The sequence below is a fragment of the Pangasianodon hypophthalmus genome, chromosome 26 (assembly GCF_027358585.1).
Source record: "Pangasianodon hypophthalmus isolate fPanHyp1 chromosome 26, fPanHyp1.pri, whole genome shotgun sequence".
NCBI lineage: Eukaryota > Metazoa > Chordata > Actinopteri > Siluriformes > Pangasiidae > Pangasianodon > Pangasianodon hypophthalmus.
Window position 1 is genome coordinate 11,964,744 of NC_069735.1, and position 18,744 is coordinate 11,983,487.

At 38.8% G+C, this 18,744-nt stretch overlaps 1 protein-coding gene across 1 annotated transcript; it reads left to right on the top strand.

Annotated features, from left to right (window-relative positions):
- Positions 1–6,870: 6,870 nt before the first annotated feature.
- Positions 6,871–18,450, top strand: tmem41ab (transmembrane protein 41ab). The gene is made up of 5 exons (XM_026931718.3): positions 6,871–7,208; positions 12,078–12,228; positions 12,626–12,787; positions 14,230–14,368; positions 15,546–18,450. The coding sequence occupies exons 1-5, from the start codon at positions 7,042–7,044 to the stop codon at positions 15,782–15,784; spliced, it is 858 nt and encodes a 285-aa protein (XP_026787519.2). The 5' UTR covers positions 6,871–7,041; the 3' UTR covers positions 15,785–18,450.
- Positions 18,451–18,744: the final 294 nt, after the last annotated feature.

The window sequence follows — 18,744 nt, forward strand, 5'->3', positions numbered from 1 at the left end:
GGAGCTATTTCACTCCAGTAAACAATAATGAGGCAAAATGTGATGAATGGATGTATTTTAAAAGTAGCAGTATCGATATTGAGACATTAGCGTTGGTATTTACTTGGTATCGGGTCGAAAAGAAAATGAGTGGTATCAACCTTCCCTTTCCTGGGGTATAGCCCTATTACTCACAACAACCTGGAGCTGAACACGCTCAAAACTGTGGAGATGATAGTGGACTTCAGGAGAAACCCCCCTGCTCTCCCCCTTCTCACCATCATGGACATCACTGTGGCTGCTTTGGAGTCATTCAAGTTCCTGGGCACCACCATCTCTCAGGACCTGAAGTGGGACAGACTGTGCAACAGACTGTTAGGACAGCAGAAAGGATCATTGGTGTGCACCTGCCCAACCTTCAGGACTTGTACAACTCCAGAGTGAAGAAACGGGCAGCTAACATCATCACAGACCCCTCTCACCCCGGCCACAACCTGTTTGCACTCCTCCGTTCAGGCAGACGCTACAGATCTCTGTGCACTAGAACATCTAGGAATAAAAACAGTTTTTTCCCCCATGCCATCTCCAGCTTAAACAGCTAACACAGGAATTATTACCTGTGTTTTTTGTAATTCATTTCTGTAATTCATCCTCCATCTCTAATTACTGCCTCTTTCTCAAGTATTATGTAAATACATACGCATATCTGTTTTTTTATACAGCTGTATATAGAGTAAATAATGCATAAATCTGTACATTAATCTTCTGTTCCAGATTCACACACATTATTATTTTTTACTTTTTTATTGTTAAGTCTTACTATTACTGTTTTCTGTTCTCATGTAAGATATGTATGTATGTATGCATGTATGTACCAAGAGCACCTTAAAAAACCACAACAAATTCCTTGTGTGTCTGCACACACACTTGGCGAATAAAGCTAATTCTGATTCTGATTAGGACGGGATTAAATTTACATGGGGTCCTGAGGTAATTTCCTATTTTACAGGTCCTACTCCGTAATTTTATTTCCATTTGGATCAGCTATGTCAGTATATATCTGTGTCCTCCTCTGAGAGAATTACAGGCTGAATAACCTACTGTTTATCGCTAAACTTAGCAGTCATCTGATCATTTTAATCCTGTCCGGAGACACGTCTGTGATTTTCTATGCAGATGTCCCATCATGTTGGAAAAAAAATGTTTGACTGCTGCTACTTGCAGTATTTAGTCTTGTTGTGCATGTATCAGTGACCCTCCCCGATATTAAACACGTCCCAAATTGAAAAACGAAAAATGGATGCTTTAGAAGAGGTATATACTTCGTCTGGGCGGTAAAACCTTGACTAAACATGCTACATGGGAAAACATGTTCAAGAGGAGAAATAAAATAAAATAATTAAGAATAGCAAGATTATTAAAGGATGATTAAAGGAACCATTATTACTGGTAGCTAAATAAAGCTTTACTTTATATTCACATATGCACAATATCAACTTTTATTTTTCTATAAATAATGACTAGTTCATAATCATATGACCACATAATGCAAATATCCAGCTTCGTTAAAAAAAAAAAAAAAAAAAAAAAAAAAAAAACCAGAAACTAGAAACTCACTTCTCCTGTGTTAATTTTATTGCCGTCTGGATGTGAGAGTTTTATCCCTGAGGAGAAAATTGGACAGGAATTCCCAGGGAGTAGGATGCAGTTGCAGACATCTTTTTATAAACAACTGAAAATGACAAAGAACCAAACAAGGAACCAAAAACTTGAAAAACTAGAGCAAGACTAGATTTGAACCAGGCAAGGCAAGAAAACTGAACATGAAAACAAAAACTATTCACAGCACAAGTAGCGAAAAACACATACCAGTACCAGTGCAATCTATACACACACAATACTCCACAACTAAATAGGGAAAAACACAGAACTTAAATAGAGTGACTAATTGGGAAACACAAAACAGGTGTGCAAAAACACTGAAGGAAATGGGGCAGACAACAAAAGAAGAATTAAAACATATATACGGATGAGGGTGCCCTCTGGTGGTCTGTGGGGGAATTGTCCACGGTGAACATGACACTCTGATAAACTAATCCAATCTGAATAGGGTTTATGAATGGGGCCCAGGTGAGTATGAAATGGACTGCTATATGGGTTCTACCTTTGCCCTGGGTGGGCTAATATAATAACTCCTGAAATAATAAATTTTTTTAAATGTCAAAGCTAGTATAGATTTAGCTTTTAACTTTAAGGGAAAAAATAAATATATAAAGTGATAGATGAGAAGCTGAGTGTGTGTTTCCCTCGACCTCGAGGAAAAACGTGAACGTGTGTTCCCGGTCCTTCTCATTTCTCACAGCTCCATCTGAGGAGGAGCAGCAGCACACTGGAGCACAGCTGGGACACCATTCATTAAGGTAGGTAGTGTTTTTATATTTTCAAACTGGTACATTTCTGTGCATAGTTTATTAAGATTAAAATGTTTAAAAAGAGATGCAGTTAAGTCATACAGTTTAAGGGTAAGACGCCTAGCTAGCAGCTAACTAGCAGTTAGCCTTAAAATGAAATCTACCGATAATGAATCAAGCCGACATGTGGAGACTTCACCCTTTCGAGAGCTACCCCCTTTTGAGCAAAAATGTAACACATGAAAGTTTACACTGACTTCCTGCTAAAATATGTTAGCTTTTTAGCTAACGTGCTACTAAACAGATTTGTTCGCTTGGTTCAAATTTCAGCTATTGTGAGCTTAAAATTGACATTTCATATATTTTATCTGTTTTGGTGACAGTTTGTTGGCTTTGAATCATCTTGTCGGAAACTGTAAATAGCCAAACAAAAACTTTTTGTATGTTTTTGGAAAACAGTAGCTCGCTGCTGGAGCTCAATAAGTTAGTTACACAAAATGGTGCCTAGTTATGCAAAATGGCGGCTAGTTAAGCAAGTTGGCACAGTCTTACTTCAGGTAAATGAGCATTACTAGTGCAGGTCCAGCTATACTTTCTGAGAAAGCGTGTTTTTGAGGAGTGTGACTTGTTAAGAAGGAGTTATTTATCACCAGAACGAGCCTTTCAGCTATTACACACAGAAGATTTTCTTAGCTAGAAAGAAGCCTCTCACTGCATAGCTGTGTGCCTCAGTGTGATAATTCATGGTCTTCCAGTCGATGCTAAGTTGCGAGCTTGTTGGCTAACTAATATCTGAAGGGACAGTTTAATTCCAAATAAATAGCTTTAACATTATTGTGTGTGTTATTGTGATAAGATTTTTAAAAATTTGCAGCATTTTGCAATTGATTAGAATTATTTAACTTCAATTCTATATCATTGTTATTATGTGTGAATTCTTACTGGACTTTTGTCTTTCATGTAGCTGAAATTTTTAATTTGTGTATTGTTAACAGTATGTTTAATTGACTGTTGGGAAAGCCTTAAGCTATTTTTATATTTGTTGCATTTACAGTTTACAAGACAGTAACGTTTGTGTTTAAATTTACTTCCACATTTTGTCATAATAAAGACAATGTAATCTGAGTGTCGTTAGTAATTATGCCATTGAAGCCAGTTAATTTATTCAGCTCACCATGGCCCAAATACAATGAATGTAGTAATAAGATTTGCCCATATATATGGATGTTCTCTCTTCCCAACAGAAAATCTGAATCTGCCAGAATGAAACTACTGAATGGAGATGTCACCTCTGATCTCCAAACCGAACCAGACACAAGAGGGGAAAAGTGAAAAGGATGGCAGGAAATTTCATTACCTCTTAGGGTTACTGACATACAATTTAATCAAATGATCAATTATAGTAATAATAAATAAATTATTGCAGTTTATCTTAAAAAACATTCATTTGTTTAAAACCACTAAAATACCTTTTCAATACCTTTTCCTTTTTCGGATAAACATTGATTTAGTATTTAAATAAAGCAAAATTGTACAATAATGGTTGCTACCGTTGACTATAAAACCTGCAAAATGTATGGCAGCCTATTAGCTACAGATATAAAGTAGATAAATATTAATAAAGTGATCACTTAGTGTAAGGTGGTCCTAGTTTGTGGTGTAGATATGTTTTAAATATTAGTGAATTACAATTTTTTTCATCAATATAAAAGAGGATAACAAAGCACAATGTACATTCATTTGCTCTTATTTATGTAGACGTTTATTACTAAATGTTTAAATGTTGGATGTTTTATTACATTTGCTCATCTGTCAGTAAACTTTCTGCAGAATGGGAGTGTTTACCAATTTGCTCTGTTTTAACTTGGATGAACATTTGTTTTTTGTATTTGTGTGTTTCAGATGGAGAATAGCATCTTCATGTGAAACACGATCTGAGTGAGAAAGAGACAAGAATGCTTTAGAGGCACCACCACCTCCTGTTCCAGAGAGCCTGAGCCCAAGGTCTGTTAAATTATTTTAAATGTTGTAAAAGAATGGTTTCTTGTCTGTAGTGAATTAAAGATTTAAGATATGCTCCTGTACATAGTGGGGTTTGAATAATGCATGGCTTAATATGTTTGGATGTTGTATCTGTTACCATCTCTGGCAGCATCTTCGTTCTCTTAACTGATGAGACATGCTGGCAAACACAAAGCTCCAGGTTCATACACAATTGGTTATGGCTGTGTATTGACTTTTTTAATAAAAAATACATGTAGACTGTTGGCATACACGATGAGGCTGCACATTACTGATCTTTACGTCTGTATTTGTTCCCTCTTAAAGTTGCTTGAAGAAAGCAAGTGCAAAAAGCATTAACCATAAAGATGCTGGAAAAAGCAGTGCCCAAGTGGTTACAGAGCCCATGATGGAGGGCAGAGAGACCCAAGTGCACAGCCCCTAACACCCACATCAGCTAACTCTATAAGGTACATTTCAGAGTTAAAGAATTAGTTTTGGGTTTTGACACCAAATTGACATCCATATTACCTAACATTGGTTAACCATGTGAATAATATATGATTTTTTTCCCCTTCAGGAATACTGACCTGCTTTCAGATGGCTGAATATTTCCCCCACCTTTACACATTCTGATGGGCTTTTGGGAAGCAGTTAAGAAATTAAACTATAGTGTTATTAAACTATAGCTATTTATAAAATGCAACAAGTGGAGAGAGGAAACGCGAAGGGATATAACGGATGAATCAAACACTCCACAGCTATGCTTAAATGATGCATTGAGGCATGGTGTTTTTATGACCACTACTGAGTATTCAGTGATTTTTAGTGTTCTGAGTTCATGTTTTTAATTTTAGAGATTGATGTCAATGTTTATTTTTTCAATCCTGCTGCTACTACAATAAATGAATTATAAAACATTACATGGTGGTGGTTTTCTCCTGCGATTATTGCAGAATCTGTTCAGAATGAATTATTAATATGAATAACCCTATTGGGTATAAATTTGAAGATTTTCTAAACCCTGTTATTGTTATTGCTCTAAGAAATGGATTAAAGAATGTTACTTATGCCTATATTGTATTATGTAATGTAATGTAAAATGTTTTTTCAGTCAATCTTAACAAAAGGGTAGCACATCATGGTTTTTGCTCACTGTCAGAGTATCTCCCTGCTATGGACACTTACTGGACTCGGCCATACAGAACAGACTGAGATAAAGGTGGTGTGAAGAGGTGATAGGGGCATGTCTATAAAAAGACTGACAGGAGGCTCATGTACACACAGACAAACTGTCCAGCCCAGACTGTAGATTTCTAGCAAGTGTATTCCTGCTTCATACCATACATTTGGATAGGCTCCAGACCCACTGTGACCCTGACCATGATAAAGCACTTACTGAAGACTAATTAAGTCATTAAAGTCGAACCATTTTCCAGGTGTGCTAGTAAAAAAATATAAAAAATGACTGTTGCACCTGTAAAACACACAAGTGTACTTGTAAGTGTGCAATATCTAAGTAGCCTATACTAATATGCTAAAAAAAAAAAAAAAAATCAAGTGGCCTTAGATACCAAATAAGTGTTTGCTGAATGAAGCTACATTTTGCTTGAGAAGAGAATTATGTGTTCCTTTAAATAGTCTACCAATCATTACTTACTACAGTTTAGCAATAACGTAAACTAATTGGGTGCAATAGACTACGAAAAGCAGAACACACAGCACACCGGACCTTTAGGCGGATGGACCCCAAAACTGCAAAAGACCACACTGGGTGCCACTCGTGTCAGTCAAGAACAGGTATCTGATGCTACAGTGGGCACAGGCTCACCCAGCCCGGTCGTTTTCATCTTCAACTGTGCAGTTTCTGGGAGCCTGTGCCAGAGTAGCACCAGATTCCTGTTCTTCCTGACAGGAGTGGAGCCCATCCACATCAAGGGTCAGCGTGCTGTGTGTTCTGAGATGCTTTTCTGCTCCCCATGGTTGTAAAGCCTGGCATCACCAAGGTGTTCCAGCCTGCAGAACTACAGCTCACTGGATGTTTTATGTTTTCTGCACAAATCTGCATAAACTCTAGAGAGATAGAGAAAATCCCAGGAGATCAACAGATTCTGAAATACCCGAACCGGCCCCAACAACCATGCCATGGTCAAAGTCACTGAGATCACATTTTTAAAATCATTCTGATGTTTGATATGAAAATGAACTGAAGATCTGTATCTGCATTTTACCCACTGCGCTGCTGCCACGTGATTGGCTGATTGGCATGAACGTGCAGGTATACAGGTGTTCCTAATAAAGTGGACGGTGAGTGTATAATATCAATATTATACAAAGATGTGATTGTGTTATGGAGGAAATGATTTCCTGTTAGTTCCTTTTTACCGACATGAGAGCTTGTGCATGTGACTGTAGCCCGTATATGGTTGAGGTGAGCTCTCCAGCTGTCACCAGGCTCATGTTAGTGTGCATGTGACTGGTGCTGCCCGTGTGGAGTTTCCCCCCGGTTTGCATGCCGTCTCGCTGTACTTCCACGTATGTCTAAAGCCCGAGGGCGGACCGGGAGCCGTGACTCGAGCTGACCTTAAATCGGCGGGGTCGCGCGCAGGCAGGACACTCGCCACCGGTCAGGGAGGTTCTGTGCGGGATCATGCGCTCGATTTGGGGTTTGTTTGCGGTGGTGGCCGCGGCCACGTTCTACCTCTACGTGCTGTCGGCTTTTCTGCCGCCCGGGCCGCCTCGCGCGCAACATCACGACCCCGCAGCGGAACCGGGAGCGCGCGATGAGCACAGCAGTGCACATGAAGAGGAGCTCCGGTGAGCCGGTCCGCCACACAACAACCTCATTTCATCCACGTGACAGTTGTTTTATACAATTTACTAATTGTAAATTTACCCAATTACTAACTGTGCCCCTGTGCGTCTATTATCCAGACTAACTGTAAAGATTCAGATGATTAAAAAGCTGTCTGTGTCTATAATCTCATAATCTCTAATAATCTATAATCTGTAGTGGTGTAACTGTATATACTAGAGGCTACAGTATGATATAGAATTAGATGCTCAGTCTTGATTCTGGTGAGTGCACTGATATGTTTGAATCCTACACCTAGAACTATACCAGAATCATATTATGCCAAACAAATCTTTATTTACTTATAATTATAGAATAAATAAATTGATCAATTTATTATTTATCCAGTTGCAAGTTATAGAGTGTGTGAGTGCATCCATGGCTGAAGTATGTTTGAGATGCTCTGATGGCGGTGGAGTCACTCTGAGGTTGATGAATGTGTGTGTGTGTGTAGGGTAAATGTTTTTAGGATTATGCTATAGAGGAATGATCATGAGTTAGAGAAATGAGCTGCTTGTTCCTGTCCTTAAGGCTAGGCTTGTTTTGAAACACCTCTCTTCTCTAAGTCTCTTAATTCATTCATCTTCAGTGAGCACTTTATCCTGGTCAGGCCAATCCCATGAACACTGGGCGTGAGCCGGGATACACCCCGAATGGGACGCCAATCCATCACAGAGCACCGCACACTGATTGACACCCAGGGCAATTTAGTGTAATGTTTTTTGGAAGGAAACCTGGAGAACACCCAGAGACCTTGGACACCTTGTACTGACTAACCAAAGCTCAGGATCGAACCAGGGACCCTGGCGCTCTGAGGTGGAAACGCTTTCCATTGCACAACCATGCTGCCAATTAGTTTCTTGATTGCTGGTGTAATATTCCTACAACAATCGGTAGTTATAAAAATCTAAAAACAGGTAATACCAACCTCCCCAGGGTGTATTCCTGCCTCACACTCAGTGTTCCTGGGATCCAATGTGAGCCTGCCCAGGATAAAGTGGTTAAGTAATGATGAATGATTAAAGGAATGAATGTGTAATTCCAACCAATTCCAACAACATTAATGGCTATTTATCACTTGTGACCACATTTCCAACATTTCCCAGTTGACTTTTGAATTCTGACCAAAGCTTTAATTGCCACATTCCTGTAGAAACATTCCACATTATATTATGGACCCAATATTTACCTCCTTATAGAGTGGACTGCTGGGGACATAAACAGGCATGTCACTGGGGTTGTTTATCAGTCAACATTGTACTGATAGGTGTGTGGGACACTGTGTGTGCACCTGCTGGATGGCAAATAAAGGTTAAGCATCAGGTGAGAGAAAGTGAGAGCAAAAGTTAGGTATGAGGTCATAACTGCGGAGACCTGGAGATCTGGCAGCAGGGGCAACAACAGTCAGTTGAGTAGTGAGCAGTGAGTGCACTCTTTTTTAGAGACTTAAGATCAACTTACAAACTGACTCTAAAATTTCCAGATAGATAGATAGATAGATAGATAGATAGATAGTTAGATAGGAGAGCTTCTCCTGTGAGTGATAAAGCAGAGGAACACTGATCATCGTTACTTTATCCTCGATGACTCTCATTGTATTTTAGACTCTCAGCTCAGGGAGTCTTCGGGTCACACTGCCGTGTGTCTCAGAGTAATACAACCCACTTCAGATTCCCCTCTGTAAGAGCACAGCTCCTCAGTTTCTCCTCTGGCCAGCGGAAAGACTAGATGGCCCAAAACACACCCAGCAGCTGTCCTTGGCTCGCCAGGGGATGACTTCAGAGAGAATTCTGGGATTTCCACATGTCAGAATGATGGGTCTTTTTTATTTACTAGTAAGACCATTGAATGAGTTGTTTTATATTATTAATTATAAGGAAGCTGAGATTAGAGAGAGAGAGGGAGGGTATACAAGGTTGTGAAGTGAGACTTCTGGGACAGTGGCTCATTCCGGAAGTGTCCTTGGCAGGAGAACGGTCATGCTAATTAGAGCAATGCAACTAAACTAAAATAAATAAGTAATTGCAAATAGGACTTATCTGGCTAACTTCTAGACTTCTAGATTGTGCTAGCGAGTCTGGTACATTTGGGTAGTAAATGTAGCCAAGAACTACTTTTTTTAAAAGGTAAATTGATGCTTAACTTACTTTGCAAATTGTCTGTCACTGTTTTGAGGAAAACTCTAATAACGTTTAAAGACAGGTTGCTCTGAACATTTCTTAATCCAGTGATTATATGTTACTCCAAAAAGCATATTGTGTTTTGGCATTCAAAGGTTTTCCCACCATAAACAGGTATATGGAAGAATGTATACATGGAAATGCAGCCAATCAGAATCCAATAGATATCTTTGCCAGTGGTTCTCAATGAAGGGTCTGTGAAGCATTGCATAGTCAGTAGAAATCACAACCATTTTTTGTTCTTTTTTGACTGGTCTCTTGAATTAAATGAGTTTAATCCAAACCTTAATGAAAGAAAAACATGCAAGCCTACAGACAATGTCAAATTGGACTTACTGTATTCTATCAGAATAAAAAGCTCTATACCTCCAATAATTGCCTAGTATTTGAATGTTCCATAATATAAACGGAGTCCATGGAATTTGTTGTATATCTAGACAGGTCCCTGGCAGCAACCCCAGGCTTTGGGTGGAGCATCTGAGGCTGGCACTAGTACTGACTTCCTGTTCCCACTGAGTAAGAGATCACGGTCTATTTCATGTCTAAACTGGAAATGATTAGTACAACCTGCATGTACACAGATCCTGTAGGCTCTTAGCACTTTTCTCAGGACAGTTTAGTGTTTTCTTTGTTCTAGGTAAAGAAAACCTGGTAAATTTAGTAAATTATGCAGTGTTGTGTCCTTCAGGAAAAAGAGTTTAAGAATATTGAAGCAGAGTTCCTGATCTATTTTTTCTGAGATTTATTTGGGCAGGAATCAGGGCAAGCTGACTGACTGGACCTGCATTTAAATTTCATTTCATTGGCTGTGGAGTGAGCAGAATAAACCACTTCAGGACATGCTGTTATTGGAAAATAATCATATGACCCCATTATTTTCCCATAACAGCACACCCTCTCTTGTTTTATTCCTTACATATTACGTTCAAACGCAAACACTGCTAATAATTTATTTGCTTAAATGTCAAAACTTTGTTGAAGTGCAGGCAGAAACAGGTGTGAGTGATAATTAGAAGGCCACTAAGGGTAAAGAATCAGGAGAGTGTGACATGGCAGGGTGTTGTGAAACAGAGAAAGTGTTTTGGAAAGGCCAAGATAATTTCTGCAGAAAGAGCAGCTGGTCCAGCCTTAGTCTGCTTACTAAGGGCAAGAAGGGCAAGATACACACACCATCCTTATCTATAGTTCAGGGAGTTTCCCATTAGATTATGTGTTATGTGTGTGAACATGTCTTAGTATGTGTGTGTAAAGGGATTATTAAAAAAAAAAGAAAAGAAAAGAGAAAAATCTAACCTGTATGGTATTGTGCAAGAAACTCAAAACAACGAAAGCAAAACGGATCTTGGTTCTCAGAGTTGTGTTTGCTCGTACATGTTTCACTCACTGCACTTATTACGTTACATGTTAGTCACCCTGCGTACGGTATAAGCGAAATTAAATCCTCTGCTTTCGCCATATTTTGGCATAACGGTGACGGTGCTCGAGTTACCAACGCCAGCACGGGACATTATTTATTAGCCAATGAGAGAGTGGTGAGGCCCAGTGCATTGTGGGCATGGCATGGAAACACGTACTTGACTTGAGTCTTAAGTTTCAGGAGGTGTTTGTTGATGCCAGGCTTGCGAGCACACACACACTCACACAGCAGAGAGGGCACCATGCTATTTCGGTCTCACAGTTGTGTCATGTTTCATCGTTCTCCCTCCCTCACCAATGCTGACTTCACATATTTCTCCGACATTGCTATTTCCTACATGTCCAGATGTCCAATAATCACAGGCTTGTGCATTTTTGTTTGCTTTTCCCAAGCCAAAATCTTATTTTAGTTCTTTATTTCCTCTGTGCTTCAACCCTGTCAGAGAACAGCACAGTGCTGAGTGAGTTATGTTCGATAAAGGTCTAAGGGTTTAAGAGAGATCTTAGGTCATGTGACAGACTTTCACATCCTCTAGGCTACACTGTGTTCTAGTAAAGAGTCAAGAGTGTGTAAAACACTCACCGTCCACTTTTACACACAACAGTCTCTAGTGTTTACACAGAATTGTGCGAAAAACAAAAAAACCTCCAGAGTGCAGCAGTTGTGCAGGTGGAAATGCCTTGCTGATGAGAGAGGTGAGAGGAGAATGGTTAGACTGGTTTGAGCTGACAGGAGGACTATGGTAACTGAAATAACCACTCTTTGCAACCACGGTGAGCAGAAAAGCATCTCAGAACATACCACACATCAAACTTTGAGCAGAAAAGCATTGGGATCCACTCCTGTCAGCCACAAACAGGAAACTGAGGCTACAGGGGTCCCAGGTTCACTGAAACTAGACAGTTAAAGATTGGAAAAAGACCAAACCGAAGTTTTTTCCCATCCTTTACTGTCCAGATATACTAATCAGGGGTACAGGTGTTTTTATTAATGTGGCCGGTGAGTGTATAAAGTTTTAATATTAAGGCTTTCAACTTTTATGGACACTATATATAACAGAGGCAAAAAAAAAGGCAGTTGATTAGTTTGGTTCAAAATCCAAATATTCACCATCAAGAAATCAAGAGGTACCTAAAATCTGGCCAAAGTGTGCAAACTGGTGCTGTTCAGTATTTTAAGCTTAATCATTCTGTTTATGATTTCTTTCTGTCTTTCTTTTTATGATTTCCCCTCAGGTTACATTTCCCATCAGATCTGGAGGAGCTGCGAGATCTGGCCGAGCTGCTCAAGTTTTATAAGCAGCAACACACAGGTTATGTGTTTGTGCTGTTCTGCAGTGCCTACCTCTACAAGCAGTCCTTCGCCATTCCTGGGTCCTCTTTCCTGGTTAGTAAAACGGCAATATTACACCTAAATAAAATTCATTGGTGATCCTGCATTATAAATCAGGTTTAGTCTTGTACCTTGTAGCCTATATCTCCATTTAAACTTTTCAGCGTTTAAATATTTGGATAAAGACTTCCTCATTGGCAACTCCAAGCAGTTTCAGAGTTAGCCTCAAGTTAAATGTAATATCAGTGGGACACAAATGCCACCCCAACTGTGGAATAACTCCTTTAATTGTTTAAGCTGCCAAGTTCAAAGGTATTTTTAAAATGGGCTGATGATTATAATATCAAATGCCTAATATCATTAGATCAACATTTAGATTCCAGATGAAATTAAATAAAGCTTAACTGTACAAAGCAACACAAAAACTTCATTGTGGTTGTTTTATTTCCAGAACATGCTGGCGGGGGCACTGTTCGGCCCGTGGCATGGCCTCCTCATTGCCTGCACTCTCACCACAGTGGGCTCCACAAACTGCTACCTGCTGTCCCGCACGTTCGGCAAACGGCACGTCATCCGCCTCTTCCCCGAGAAAGTGATCATGTTACAGAGGAAGGTAAGGACGATTACATTGAATTGGGGGTGGGTCACGAGAGCAGTGGTTCTGTGTGGGGTTCGGGAAGCGTAGCCAAGGGGTCTGTGGGTTTCTGATTTTGTTACACCGTTGGAAATCACAGCCCACTATTATCAAATTTATTATATTTATTAGTGAGTTCTTATAGTTTTTAGCATTTTTGACCGATCACTTGAATTAAATTGGTTTAATCCAAACCTCAAAACCAGTCATCTATAAACAATGTCAACTTGGACCTAATGTTCTTTTGAATGAAAAGCTCTGTATCTTTTCAATAAATAGCCTGAATATTATTGTACACATTCAGATAATGAACTTAATATTTGAATAGATGGATTTTGTTCATAAATTTATACTGAGAGGGTCCATGGAATTTATTTTACAGTTGGCTGCAAGATTGAGATCCCCAGCACTATTTTTTTAGGAGGAAATACGGGATAAAAATCTAATGTAAACAGTGTGTTAGTACACATTTAGGTTATATTTCGTAATTTTGTTTGCTTGTCTGTGTATCTATCTCTGGCTCTTTCTGTATGTCACTTCTTTCGCTCCTCTAATCTCTTGTTTTTCTGATCCTTTTTTCCAGTGCTTTCCCCAAAACACCAAAACATTTTCACATGTTTAGCTAGCTATCAAAACCAATAACTAGTGATTTGTTGTGTCCATGTACAGCTCATTTTTTTTAAACAGGCAAAACCGAAATATTATATTAGCTCACGGCTTGAAGTGTCAGATAAAATGGTACATTAGGCATGATAGTACAGCAGGAAATGTTGCCACCTCACAGCTACAGGGACATTGGTTCAATTCTAAGCTTGGGTTACTGTCTGTGTGGAGTTTCACATGTTCATGTGGGTTTCCTCCAGGTTCTCCAGTTTCCTCCTGCCTAAAACTATGCAAGTATATGGATTGGCTATGCTAAATTGCCCCTAGGTGTGAATGAACGTGTGTGTGTGTGTGTTTGTGTTTGATACCCTGCGATTCACTGGCATCCCATCCAGGGTGAATTCTCCCACCTTGCACCCAGTGTTTCCAGCACATGCTCCACATCAGCCACGACCTGATCAGGATAAAGTGTTTACTGAAAATGAATGAATGAGTTTCCTGGTTTGATTCCTGAACAAATTAAAAACAGAATATAAGAGAATATATTTTTTGTGTTCACTAGGCGGCAATCTTTCTTCACAGATCTGCTGTAGTGAAGTCAATTGTAGAGAATGGAATAGAATATAACAGGATTTCCATTACCACAAAATTGCCTTAGCTGTGCTAATCAGCATGCGCTTTTATTGCACTGAAAGGGTTTCAAATGGTTTTACTGCATTTACACTGTGGCTGAATAGACCTCTATCAGCACAAGATGAATGCTAGATTCTCATGCTTTTCTCTCTCTTTCTCACTCTCTCTGTATATAAATGTCCCAGGTGGAGGAAAACAGGAGTAGTCTATTCTTCTTCCTGCTCTTCCTGCGCTTCTTTCCCATGACACCCAACTGGTTCTTGAATGTAACCTCTCCCATCCTTAACATCCCCATCCCCATGTTCTTCTTTTCTGTCCTTATTGGTGAGTGATAGTAACCGGCCGCGTGTAAGCAGTTCTCAGCCATAAATACTGAATATGAACAATGTTATTACAAATAATGATGATGAAGCTGCATGGAAGCTAAATTTTATATTATAAATGTTATATCATTTGATATTAGCGTCAAAATATTGGTATACTGTAGTCTAACCAGGTTAAGTTCCAGTTTGTGCATCATATTCACATTCTGAAAAGAAAACACTAAAAATAATACACATAAGCATAAATAATTATGATACGAACACGTGTACACCTGCTCATTCATGCAGTTATGCAGTCAGCCAATCATGTGGCAGCAGATACAGGTCAAGAGCTTCAGTTGATGTTCACATGTGGAAAAACTTGACTGTGGTTGTTGGTGCCAGATGGGCTGGTTAGAGTATTTCAGAAACTGCTGATCTCCTGAGATTTTCACACACAACAGTCTCTAGAGTTTACACAGAATGGTACAAAAACCAAAAAAACATACAGTGAAGGACAGTTCCATGGGCAGAAACAGCTTGTTGATGAGAGAGGTCGGAGGAAAATGGCCAAACTGGGTTGAGTTGACAGAAAGTCTATGGTAACTCGAATAACCACTCTTTATAACCGTGGTGACCAGAAAAGCATGTCAGAACAAAGCATTTCCACCCTCAGGAAATCCACTCACTAGATGTTTTTTTTTTTACTATTCACTGTTTAAATTTAACACATTTGTAATATTGACCATGTGAACCCCTTTGTAGAAAAAGGAAGCCTGTGTTTAGGTGACACTGAATGGATTTGATCTAACGTGGATCATCAGGTTTTAGACAAACTTGTGCACTCCATGCCAGCTCAAGTCATTAAAGCAAAAGGGGGACATACTAAATACTAAAATATTCTGAAAATGATCTAAATACTTCTAAGATTCTATTGAAGTTATTGCTGATAACATAATTTGTACTGAACAATGTTGTATTAAATTAGAAAAGAATGCAAAATAAAGTATTCTCAGTACTGGTCTCAGACCTTTGGACTCCACTGTACATCTAATGCTATTTAAATGTAACTTTTGGGTAGAAATCATAGAAATTTGGGTAGAAATTTCCCAAATACCAGTAGTTATACAAATTACATCCTGCTTTGAATGGGCTACTATTTCATTATCATATTAACATACCGCTGAATCTTTCTCCAGGTCTGATCCCCTACAACTTCATCTGCGTGAGGACAGGAGCCATTTTATCCGAGATCATGTCACTGGACGACATCTTCTCTTGGGGAACCCTGCTGCAGCTGCTGCTCATAGCGTGTGTAGCCCTGCTGCCCGGCGCCGTCATCCGCCGCTACAGTCAATCGCACCTCAAACTGGACGGCATGCAGCCCAACGGCCAGAGCAAACAACTCACAGAGCTCAACCATCTCAAAACCAGTTGATCTGCAGTAGATCAGGGATCTGCAGGAGCACAGCACTGAACAGGAGGTGATTTCTAGAAGCACTGCTTTGTTCAGACTAATGTTGAAGTCCAGTATTGTCACAACAGTTATTTTCATGTAAATGTTTAGCAATTTGGAGCAGACTGCAAAACTGCAAAAAAAAAAAAAAACTTACTATATATAAATCATAACCATGGTCCACATGCAGTACATACTTAATAGACCATGCATTTACTGCCTACAAAACCCAGCTTATTATTTATATTTATTATAATATAATTAACCTAGTTTATACAAAATCTCCAACAGTCAATAAAAAAACAGCGTAATTCTACAGGAAAAAACACATACCTGGCAACCCTGGTTTAAATGGTATATAGAGGATGACAGGTTTTTATCCAGCTCCCTGTCTTCGCCCCCAATAATCCTGACAGTTCAGCAGTGAACAGTCTTTCAGCACTGATGGAGAGCGACAAAGCCAGGAACTAAACAGAGAGAAACACATACTGTTCATATACCACACACAACAGTAGCAATAAATCGGTGCTTGGACATAAAACTGAGCTGATGTTCAATAATTACCTCTGGTCACGAGCTGATTCTGTGTGGAGCTGGGAAATCAGTAAACTCTGCAGTGCTGTGGTCCAGCAGGACGCAGAATGTAGGAAAATTAGTGCAGGGTTTTTAAACTGTGTTTAATATCCTTTAAAATACATTCTGTGCCAAACAGGAGATTTATAAAGTCTTAAACACACACGCACACACTTCGTAGCAATATACGTTGTCTCAGAATCTGATAATGTAGCTATTTTGAGAGGGGTTTTTTTTGTGTGTGTATGTAGGGTGTGTATCTGACGTGTGTTTGATGTGCCTTTGCCCTTGCTGTGCCTTTAAGGGAATAAAAATGGCATTTACACAATTACCAATTTTCCCCCGAATACAGCTGATCAGACACTTCTGCGGTCTGATGTGAGAAAACAACAGACATGTCTTGGCTGATTCACTACATTTGGGGAAAATGGAAAATAATGTACATTTGTGCCAAACTATTCCTTTAATCCTTATAAAAGCCTATGCAGTGTTGGAAAAATTGGGTTTGTAAATTGTCTCAGGTTCTGTAGAAAGTTTACACATTTGATAGTACAGTATTTATTGTTGGTTTGTAAAATGATTTATTTATGGCTGCTTGTATAATATTAGAGAATGTATTTAGAAAGAATTCAGTTTGATTAAGCCTTAAACCGTGTTCTCACTCACGATCACACTTTGGTCTTTCGTTGTATTTCTAAAAAATGTATAAAGAAATTTCTAAAGGGTAAAGATTCAGGATGACTTCATTAATCTGTGAGTAGCAAAGGAGCCAGACTGTACTCACTTTAATACCCTGAGCATTAAATACGCAGATACTGTACGTGGCTGTGAAGGTAACTGGAAGGTTGTGAGTTCAAATCCCAGGGTGGTTAATGAGCTGTTAGTTTTTTGAGTATCTGTGAAATGAGTTAATGTTATATAAACGTGCCTTAATCCACGGAAACCTTTGTGTACTTACGCTAACAGACAGAATATAAAATATACATAATATAAATAAACCCAGCAGCGTACAGTTCATAGAGATATTTATTCTTGCCTTTTTAATGTGCTTTTTTTTCTTGCCTTTTTAATGCTGCCTTTTTAGGAATGTAACATGGTATCTCTGCCTCAGTTTCACACAATATGCATGTATTTTTATGTATTTATTATTTTTTAGCATGATGCACTGTCCCTTTTTTTTTTACAGTTTCACATTTGCATTATGCTTTTGTTGAATTTAATGTATAGGTTTTTTTTGTTGAACTCACTTGTCTTAAAGGATCTAAATTTCACTGTCTTATTTGATATTTGAAAATAAATCTAGAAAGTGTTAACAAAATAATGCTACAGAAGAAAATAATCGTATGTGTATATCATAGTTATGTGACAGTATGTATTAATGCTACTAATGCTAATGTTTTGTTCTGACGAGACGCAAAACCACTTCAGAACATAAACATTTTAAACAAATTAGACATTTCTCTCATGTGATTTTTGTGACAAATCCTTGAAGGATAAGACTTGACTATGAGGTCATTAAAGAAACACTCTTCAATTTTTATCTTTTAGACTACAAAAATAGTAGCTAACATAAGGAATAAAACACGACAATGCACACTGTTACGGGAAAATAATCAACGATGGAGTGGTGTAATGCACTACCATGCTGAATATTTTCCTACAGCATTCCTAAGTTTTTTATTCCTCTTCAGTATTGATAACAATTACGATTTGTACAATTTTTTAGTGAACATAACATCGCACTTTTTAACCATTTATAGTTTATTGCTGTAGAACATCTGTGAAACAAGTTCCTGTTATCCCTTACGTTATAGCAGCTATAAACAGTCACTCCATCACCAGAATCTCTTTTCTCTCACTGTTGAGGTTAATAAGACAAAAATACGCAGCTTTTTTTTTGGTTACTGAGTTGGGCTGTAGGACTCGGGTCCAGTCTCGAGACGTGTTCTGAAGTGAATTGGACTTGTCTGAAATACACTGATATTTGTACTTGGGAGTTGTTTTGGTATTTTTGGTCACTGGTCTCGCTAAATATTATATTGGTCTCTACTGAGAGTAAAAATAATGTAAACATACTGTTTGTGTCGTCTTTTCAATGCATGAATCAAGCCAACTAGTTGAAGTTAAAACTTGTTCTCGAAAGGTATTTGATAGTTTTTGGTCTCAATCTTAACTCCCTTTCATTTGGACTGGATCTTGACTTGGCCTCGACCCCTTTAACACTCAGTCTTGACTCCATCTCAGCTAGTCCTGGTCTTGGACATGACAATGGTGGTCTTGACTATATAGCTATGACCAAGAAAGCATGAAATACCTGGTCCTCCATCTTGAAGAATTTTCTGTGGTGGAAAATTTACTGACTGTTATAA